Source organism: Anopheles nili, chromosome 2 (assembly GCF_943737925.1).
Source record: "Anopheles nili chromosome 2, idAnoNiliSN_F5_01, whole genome shotgun sequence".
NCBI lineage: Eukaryota > Metazoa > Arthropoda > Insecta > Diptera > Culicidae > Anopheles > Anopheles nili.
Genome location: NC_071291.1, coordinates 58,573,137 through 58,583,637, shown reverse-complemented (window position 1 = coordinate 58,583,637; position 10,501 = coordinate 58,573,137). Strand labels below are relative to the sequence as shown.

The 10,501-nt window shown below is 45.8% G+C and overlaps 1 protein-coding gene across 1 annotated transcript; it reads left to right on the top strand.

Annotated features, from left to right (window-relative positions):
* LOC128720153 (transcription factor Sox-14) lies at window positions 1-7,742 on the top strand. Its single transcript, XM_053813807.1, has 2 exons — window positions 1-218; window positions 7,316-7,742. Exons 1-2 carry the CDS (start codon window positions 1-3, stop codon window positions 7,740-7,742), a joined length of 645 nt encoding a protein of 214 aa, XP_053669782.1.
* Window positions 7,743-10,501: the final 2,759 nt, after the last annotated feature.

Sequence of the window (10,501 nt, the reverse complement as noted above, 5' to 3'; positions counted from 1 at the left end):
ATGGACATGACGACGAGTAAAAATCACAGCCCAGCCAGCGAACACATCAAGCGGCCAATGAACGCTTTCATGGTGTGGTCACGCGGCCAGCGGCGTAAAATGGCCCAAGACAACCCGAAGATGCACAATTCCGAGATCTCGAAGAACCTCGGCGCTCAGTGGAAACTGCTGACGGAGGGTGAAAAACGGCCCTTCATCGATGAAGCTAAACGTTTGAGGTAAGAGCTCGGTGTGGTGATAAAGCGATCGGTGAATCAAAAAGGCTGCGAATTGCGCAAGCATTCACGCTGCCCAGAAGAGTTGAGTCATGAGCGCTTAGTTTGCATCGCTGGGTTGAGACAAGCCCTTCGATAAGGCTAACACACCGGCCTTGCGATGGTGTTCCGGTTCACGTTTCGGCCAGCAGCGTTATCGATCACCATAAATGTGTTACGCGTGGTTTGGCGAACGATTTTAGAACGATGGCGTGTTCGGTGGGTTTTCCTCACACGCAGTAAGCTTCCGTGGGCTCCAAATAAGCCGATATAACAATCGTTTTGGGGGGGCGAATATCCACGATATTCCTATTATTGTAGTTTGCAAGCGCGCAGCTCGTGTACAGATTAGCCGCCATGTGAAACGATTGGGGCACGATTACTGGGCAGAAAAAGGCCAATTTCGCTATCTTGAGATTGGGGGAATTCAATTTGGTGGCGTTAGTGTACCCCCGCAATGGGGCCAATAAATGCATTCGCTAGTGTGACAGTGTACCATTATTTCACAGCACACTACGTCGACTTTTTTATGCCTTGCACCAGCTGCCAGCGCCTACTTTTCTTGAAAATCATCCAATCAACTGCAAACAGTGGGCAAACGCACAGAGAATAAAAACGCACTTTGCTGTTGTTCATTGAACGAGATGTGATGTAAATTCCCGAGGTCTCTCAACGCACAAGCGAACAGTACTTAAATCTCTCCAAGCGTGTTGTGAATGGGACAACAACAAAAACTCATCATTGAACGGCGCATACTGTATTATTTTTTTGTCGTCAATAAAAACCAGATGTTTTCGGCCAACAACTGCCAACGGTCGTCCATCAGGACGGCCAGATGAAAGAAGCGAAACAGAACTGTTTTCCTCCAACGCACCGCTACTGAAATTTGAAAGGAAGAAGCCGATGAGAGAACAGAAACATCACACGAAACATGGTGCACACATACACATAAGAAAAGGAAGGAAATGAGCTTGTTTTAGGCTGAAAATGGAATGTTTAGCCATCACGGAAGCGGAAGAGCGTTGTTGCAGTTGTGAGTAACGCTCATTTCGAGGCACAACTTGTGACAAAATCAGGCTTCTCTAGACACACTGTCGATGGATTCCGAGTCATGCTAGTTTGCTGAACGCATTCGGCTAACTGAGAGAATGAAGTTGAGGACAAAATTAAGACACAAGGATGCTTTAAGGCATATGTCCATATGTACACCCCACAACGGTAACAGTCGTCTTAGTCTAAACGACAAACCGGCTGAGTGAATGGCATGGCACACAAATCTGGAATGATTTAAATTAACCATCCATCAAGCGACGGCAGCGATCCCGGGACGGAAGTCCCTACGTGCGCGACATACGGTGGGATGTTGATGATTTTCCTTCATGTTTGGGAAATATTTACCACTCACAATCGGGCCCATTTCCCGAGGAACCTGAGCATCCCGCCGGTTTCGAAGGACTTTTTCGCCCGCTCGCTGTTTGCATTCTGCTGCGAGGTTTAGTGACAAAAATCCGCATGGGGGACAAAGTGAAGCAGCGGTCAAGTGCCTTGCTGTTGAAGCGATATCCTGCTGGCAAGGACGACATTTCAATCGTGACAAACGACACTCTTACATCTGTTGCAGGAAGGAGGTTCTTGTACGAATTTCTGTTTTGACTGTTCAATTGATTTAGAGAGAGAAAAAAAAACAGTTTTGAAAAGGAGTTTGCAAACGCTCGTTGACAAAATGCATCACAAATTGAATGTTGGATGCAAAATGTTTAAAAAGCAATTGAAAAAATGCTGTAAGGGGGATGGCGTAATTAATCTCATAATTAAAACGACTGAGAGTGAGACTGTGACTGAGTTGAGAGTGTATTAAAACACACACAGCGTTCAGAATGGCAAATAAATCCGCCTCGATGGTGACATAAATCATCCTCCCATGAACTGTTTGCTTCTCTTTCACGCTCTTTGAGCATTCACTTGATCGTGTGCTTTTTGATGCATATTTTCCAAGACCCACAGTACGCGCTGCTCATGCATTCCTTTTTGCCGGACGGTACAAAAAGTCCCACCTTCCATTAGCCCTGTGTGCGGATGTCCAGAGAAATCTAGCCCTTCCGGAAAGGAAACGAACCTTAATTAAGGCGAACGAAACGACTTAATTGCTTCCCGCGTGCTTCCGGGCTGGCGGGGAACGATGTCCACTAGCAAGAGAGCGGGCACTAACGAGAAGATTTGTTTGGATTATTAATGGTTGGGCAATGGGAACTGCAAGGACGAAAGCTTTCCAGAGCTTCACGAGAGGTGAATCGGGGATTGTGATTAACCTACGTACGTTTTTCGCGTGCTCTAGCACTAATCGGTGAAGGTTGTCGTTGCAAAACAGTTCAGCCACCCTGCTCGTTGGCATTTAACTGACCGAACAAGGATCCCATTCGAAACGAATGGCCGATAATCCGATGACAGCATCGCCGCATTGTCACCATCGAATAAAGGATTCATTATTTGTCGTTCCGGTTAACTGTCATCGGCGCGTCATCGGCGCATCATTCTGATGCACTCGTCCTGTGCAGGACGAAATCGGATGCCTTTTTGCACGACAAGTGTTCGCTCCCGACCAGGATGCACTCCGAATCCGTCGAAAATCGTACGCAACTTTTGCTGGCACCCTTTACGTTCTAGTCAAACACAGGGTGACGTTTGTTTGGGCCCATTGTATGCGGCTTAAATGTTCTCATCGTGAGCCAGCCCCGTGTTGTTGTGTTTCAATTTTAAGCCTATTGTGCCCGATACGCACCCCCCCTTTGCGAAAGACAAACACAATGGCGGCAGTAAACGAGCAAGCCGAAACGCCGGACAGCCCAGTGCCCCTCGAGTGCCCGACGGAGCCTGGCTCTGATGACTCTGGTGGTTGCGTTCAGATGGAGCATGGCTTGATTACATTAACCTTGTGCTTTGTGCCGGCACGAGGATGCGTGCGAGGATTCGCCCGGCAAACGTCACCAACGGAGAGGCGAAATCTTGTTTCATTTTGTGTGCGATCATCGGACGAGGGAAAAACAGAAAACCAGATAAAAGACACTCGTGGTAGCAGAGCAAATAAACAATGGCCGGTTTCGAGCGTACACACACACACACATGTGGCTGCGTTGGTCGGTTCTCTTGGCAGCCCAAAACATCTGGAGCCGTTTTGGGACGCTTTTCCGAGCGAAGGTGGTGAAGGCGAAACAATACACACGCACACAAAAATTTATTAGTTTTCTCTCCACCCCCGGCGTTCGATACCGCACGAAAAGGAAGTCCTTGACTCTCGCCACATTATCCTTGCCCGGGCAAGTGGCAGCGAGTAAATGACAATACGCCACACAGAAGACCGCGGGAAAGATGCAATGGGTGGAAAAAGAGAGAGAGAAAAAGGCAGCGAGGACGAGTGAATGCGCGACCGCAAGGATGCGAACGCGTCCTTATCGGGGGTTCGAGGATTCATGTTACACAAAACTAATTTCGGGCTCATGTTTTGCGCACACACTCGAGTCGGGGATGCTGTTTAATGCGTTTTCATGGTTGATCTTTTTTCGGTGGGGTTTTTTTTTTCGTCACTTTAGCCAGCCGCAGGAGCCGACGTTCCGTTTCGTATTTAATGGCCTACCGAACGGAGACAATCCTCACAAGGGAAACTAGAGGTTTGTTCTTACTTATGTGTGTTTTTTTTTGTTGTCGGAAGGCTCGTATGACAGCGTTTGGAATGATTAGGAATGGTTTTCTACTTAAGACCCTGGAAGATGCATTGTAGTTGCAGCATCTCGAGAATATTACGGTTAAAATGAACACCACATCAACTCACCAGGAGACTAAAAAAGGTTTCCTTTCCATACTGCCATTTTTAGAGCATTATGCTACCGCACTCGCCCTTTTGCCCATCAGGCAAAGATAACAAGATGAACATAATCATTATCATGTGTGTGTGTGTGTGTGTGTGTGTGTGTGCCCGGAATGTCCTGATGGTAGACCTGAAGTACCGAAACGCAGAGATAAAGCCCCGCTGAACTGATATTGTTTTGGTAGCCCACTTGCATTCACCGCTCAAGAAAAAAAAGGTGCAGCTGAGAACGGCTCAGGTTTCAAAAAACAATATCATGAAACAAAATTACGATCGCGCTTATTGTGATGGCAGTCGGAATTCCTTCCACAACGCCGAACGGCACTCCTATCGCACCTTTCGAAAGCGACACTCTTTCGGTGACAATAAAGATGGCGCTGAGTCGCGTGTGATAGTATTCGCGATTCCCGCCAATCCGGAACACGACCGGAAACGTGCCAGCCTTTACGTTGGCGCACAAAGCGATAGCGTGCTCGTGAGCGTGAAGATTTGCTGTGTTATGCTTTTTTTTTTTATTACAAAAATCCCGCCCCCATCCGGGGCGGAAGAAACACGACCGACAGCATAACACGATCGATCTCTTACACAAAACACGGTTTCTGTAGCTCCTGCAGCTACGAAATCCGCTTATCTGACGCATTCTGTTTCCCGACCGAACGGGGGTTAGTTTCTGCCGCCGTGCACGAGCATTCGAACTGAGGTGGATTCTCCTTCCGTGTTAGATCTTGACACCATTACACAAAAAGAGATCCTTTCGGCTCGTTTTCGTTTCATTCAACAGGAATAATAACGTCATAGGGTTGCAAAACCAAAAAAGAGCAGGCCATGGAATTAAAAACAAGCCCGATCGGAATCGTTCGGAAATGTTGACGTGAGAGATTGAAGTTGACTCACTGACGGTTTTGCTAAAGAAACAAAGCAATTGTAGCTATTTATTTCTCGCACAATTAACCACAATCAATGTAATCTTCCCATTTATATGAACAAATCAAGTTAAAATATAGAGATACTACTACTACTACTCTCGCACTAATTTTCTTTTTTTTCCTTTTTTTTTACTACTAATTTTCAAAGAAATTCAAAAATTGAGTAAATCAAGCAGAAATTCTATAAAATTGATTGCCATTTAATGTGTAGAAAAACAAATCAAAAATAAACAATAACAGACGTATTTAATTAAAGTAATGCGAAAAAGCACTGATCTTTTATATGCAAATAGATAGACTGCAAACCTTTTTAACAATAAGATCAATCTTAAAAAAGAGAAACATATATGTCTGTCATGTAGCGACACAGATAAGATTTTAATTGAGTCATTATTGCTTTGCGACTTAAGCCATTGTTTAAATTAGATAAAATTACTGAAGAATGATTAGCCGTATGAGCTGTCCAATAAATGGGTAAAATTTATCTGTTGCCTTCATATTTTGCTTTGCATTGACGCTGCGGCTACATCGGGATTATCAATATCATTATAAACGATATCGTAATGCTAACCGCTAATCCTCGCGAGCATGATATTGGTGTAAAATAAAGCGTTCATTAATTGTACCGCTTTCGTACATGAAAGATACGGCTGGTATGATAAGAGTTGTCCCCACAATGTAGTGAAGTAAAGATAAGTTAAATAGCGAAAAAAGATTTAAAAGATTAAAATAATATTGCTTTTTTTACTTCTAAAACAAGAAAACATTCATTTTGGCAATTTTGAAAAAATAACCACAAATATATTTTGACATTTTACTTAAACTCTTTCGATGGGAGTGTAAAATTTTGAAAAGAAACACTTGCCCCGAGTTAATCAACGATTATTCCTCGGCATTCTACCAGCACACCCAGCACCCACGCGGACTTGCGGGCAGTACGAGCTAAAATAACAAGCAATAAAAGCGAAACAATCGGCTCTCCAAGCGTAACAAAAGTAGCATAATGAGCGAACAAATGGCACGCTCGATGAAATAATGAAAAACAGGATCAAATTAATTTCCCCATTGAAGCCCTGGGCCCGCCTGGCTGCGAGCGAAAGGCACAACCCGGCTTGCTGCGTACCCAAATCGTGTCATAATCCTTCTCACTTTGTAGCGCCCGCCTGAATTCGTCCTCGCCCACGGTCGGTGGCGTGGGTGGGAAGATTTTCCGCGTTTTTCAACGGTGGCGCGTCGGTTTTCCCCCTGGCAGGTGCCTGGCGTCGGTGGCCTGGTGGCGTATTATTTTCTTTCGTTTTGTAGTATTTTATTCCGCGCGCAATTAATAGCGCCATTGTTACGCATTGTCATTCGCGTACCCGTTCGCTTGGCACTTGTTGGCACGTCTGTTATTCGTGCGATTGTTCCAATTGAGTAGTGCCGCCACTAAAGCTCGTAATACGGACGGCCGGAGTTGGGTGGAGAATCGGACGGCTGTTTGGGGAGGGGCACAAACATTTATTTGATTATTTTATCGGATTATCCGGCGCGTGTTCATTTCGTCGAAAATTTGACTTGAAAAAAGGAACCACGTGGTACACACATATTTTCGCACCTCCACCCGAAACATTTTCATCTCTGTCGGTACAAAAATGTGCCAAAAACGTCCTCCTATTTAAAGTATTGATCACTCATTTATGGCGAAATTGATTCGCAACAATGCATACACTAACAAAGCCAGCTTAAGGCGGGGAATATTTTCCAAATTGGGCGTTTTTGTAGAGGCAATTCAAACATACTGGGCTTCTCAGAAGTAACGTGAGCCAGGGTACTTAAATGACTTTAGTATTATTGTATCCTTGAGCTTTCTCCTTTGGGGTAAAGATTTGAAAAATTAAGAGAAAACTGTAAATCAGCGAATCAAAACGTACTGAAAGGAATTGTACTTGTAGAAAAATGTTTTATGTAGATTTTCTTTAAGCTGCCTTTCTTAGCCAGATCTAGGCTAATATCACCTGCATTACTATGTATGTATCAGAGGAGCTCTTTCCGAAACTAAATGACTTTTCTCAAATCGGAAGAATCAAACCAGAACCGACTGATGTATGTATAAAAGGGCAACCAGATTGGTTCTAGCTCTAAAGATCAGATCCGAAAAATGTTCATATTTTACGATGCTTTCTTGCTTTGTAACAGTTCCCTGTCACAAGCGCAGTGTTCAAGATCGATATTTTCCCCACAAAGCAACCCTTCTAAAGGTGTCTGATCGCATTCTACTGCTTCTTTCGCTTCAGAGCCCTCCACATGAAGGAACATCCCGACTACAAATACCGGCCACGAAGGAAACCAAAACCACTGGTTAAATCACCGACGCCACCGGGTTCAGGACTTCAGAACGGCAACGGATCATCCTCGACCAAGGAACCCGTCACACCGCAACCACTCTCCCCCGTCGGCAAAATGTCCTTCAGTCCCACCCAGTTGACCACCCCCGTCGGGTTACCACCCAGCATCTTCCCGTCCTACCACTTCGCTTACGATCTGCACCAGAAGGCGTTTTGGAATCTGTACGCGCCCCACCTGCTCTCATCCGTCGTACCGTCCGCGTATGCCGTCCCACCCCATGCTTCCCTGCCACTGCCGTACATCAAACCACCCAAAACCTCACCACCGTCCCCGATTGCACCACCCTCACCCATCCCGTCCGGCAACGTCATCTGACCTACGCCATTGCGCTTTAGCGCCGAGCATAACGTTTAGAGTTAGGGTTTTTTTCCCAAGCGCCGCTCGATTTTCACTCGATTTGGTGGCAAGCACTCTGGACGAGAAGGCTTTCTGACATTTTGGATGGCAAACATGACAAAGATCAAGACCGATCTAACATTAATCGCGCCGGCATAATAAGCCCCTGAAGGCACGCGAAATCGACGCGACTCGATCGTCGAGAGAGAGTTATTTATTGTCACTTCATCGCGGTGCAGAAACGGACGCGAAATCAAAGCCATCATGCCGATCGAGAGCGCCATTCCTGATCCTTATTCCATTGCATTTCACTTTCGCTCCTTCCGCACAATCAATCGTTGTCTATCTTTAGGACCTTTTTCTCGATGGTAGTGTTTATTTAAAGCATCGTGGGTGTAGCCTCGTACGAAATCAACACGGCAAGAAGAAGCAGGAATGCGTCCCACAAATGGCAATCACGTGTAAAAATAATCTAACCGATTGCCGCCGAGATCGTCTGCTGCAATCGCATGGCTCAAGTGCGGCGTGGAGTGCGACCGAAAGCGTGCGTGTGTGTTGATATGTAAGGCAACGTGTAAAATGCTGTTTATCTGTATGTGTTTAGAGTAAATAGGGATGAAAATGACACAAAAAGCCAACAAAAAAAAAACGAAAACAAAATGGGGCATCCCACTGGCCCACAGCGGAAACAATGTCACCCATAGTGTTGGGTGACGCGGAATTATTCCGCCGCGTTATGGAAGCCGCGTTTGAAAGATAGACGAAAGCAACCAAAAAAAAAAAAGACACAGTAACACAGCTTGAAGGGGGGACAAAAGCTGGGCGACAAAAAAAGAAGCAAAACAACACAAAACCGCACAATGAAACGGAAAAAAAAACGGACAAACTGCTGGCGCGAGCAAAACTCGGAAACGCGAGCCCCCTTACAGCGAGAGCGTCGCGTTATGCACATTTTAAACAAAATGATAACGCACATGTGTACATTGTGATAACGACAGATGTAAAGGCCGGTAAAAAGCGAACAAAACCATATCAGTGAGTGAAAGCAAACACAAGCGTGGCCGCGTTTAGCGCTCGCTCGAGGGATCGAAACCGTAGCTCATTCCGAGCGGAATTCGCCCAGAATGGGACATGCGTCGGTTGGCAGCGACGGACCATCGGACGGGAGTTATTTTATTTGCCAACATTGCGCGGGTTCGTCTTTCCCTTGTTTTTTTTTACCCTACTTCACGTTCCATCGGCAAGCGTGCTACTTATTGCTCAACTTATTTTATAGTTTGCGCCCAGTGAAAGGAAACTTAATGGCTTAAGGTAAAGAATTACGGCATCTCGCGGTCGTGTCGTGGAATTAAAAGCCGTCGGTTTTTTGGGCAGCGGACACGCATTATAAATCAAAATTGTTACTTATTATTATTAGTTGACTCGTGCGCGTTTGCAAGCAGGACACCGGAAGCTGCCCACTCGTGGCGGGTTTTTTTTTCCCGGGATACGAAAAAGGGGAAAAACCCGTCGGTCAAACCCTACTCGAAGGCTCTCTTGTCGGTTGTTTAGTGTTATACACTACGATGAAGACAAATTAAAGTAAATTTAGTATAGGCGCTAATGGGTCACCCTGTGCGGCTCGCATCTTATCAGGACACGGTAGGTTTTTGGGAAGGTTTCCTTGATTGGGCATGCGAAAATAAAGCGAACGCCGGCAGGTGGCAGTATTGTATCGAATGATAACGCACAACTCACAGACAAACACAGACCCCTTCATCGCCATGAATGTATCCTTTTTCAAGAAATAAAGTTGAGTTTTTCTAAAAAAAAACCTTTGTTTTTGAGGCGTGAATATGATCAAGAAATAAACTTATTGTAGTTGAAATTTTATTGCTCTTTTGTTCATTTTATGCTATAGAAAATTGTATTTGTTCCCTTTCAGAGCAAGCTTAAGCTTTTTTGGCAACAAATTAAAGAAGAACACCGCACAGTGGAAGTAAGCAAGCGACAACCCATTCCCCTTTTTGCGAATGTATCCCGCCGAACGGTCGGAAGGTGACGGTTTTATCCTCGCACCAAATCAAAAGCTCTTTCATCCAATTGTTGCTTTCACTTATTGTCGTGCGTACAATGGAGGTTGGCGACAGTTTTTCGGCTCCACACCGGTGACTTTGCACCGGATGACCATCATTTGCTTTGTTACCATTGTGAACGTGACCGGGATGTCGACGAGCCTTCCGTTCACGGCGTCAAAAGGACCTTCAGGACCCCAGCCATAACCCCTTTCGAGTCGAGCCGCGTGATAACCAGCGTGCGAACACCCGGCGCGCGAGTGGTGTAACAAGGACGACCCGAGTTCCCCGGTGATTTGCAGCAACGTGTCCTTGCTGCTCGTGGTGCGTGCGAGAGAGCGCAATTTTCCAACGGTAAACAACCCACCACCCCCAACCGAAGCATGTAAATAACAAAGCAAAATTTAAATATATAAAAAATCAATCAAAATCTCACCCTGATCGCGCGGCCCGGATCAGGCGAATCACCCATGAAGTGAGGCGGGATTCTTTTATTAACACTCATTGTTGTCCGTTTGCGTACGTGCGGGACTCCCTCTTTCTCAGGTGTGGGTGTTGCGTGCGCTGACTCCTTAATGTTGCCCGTTCGCAAGGACAAACCTTTCTGAGGGCGCCGAGAAAAGAAAAGAGCCCATTTTTGGCCCAGCTTCCGGTCGCCAAATGATAACGGAAGCGCAACCCTAA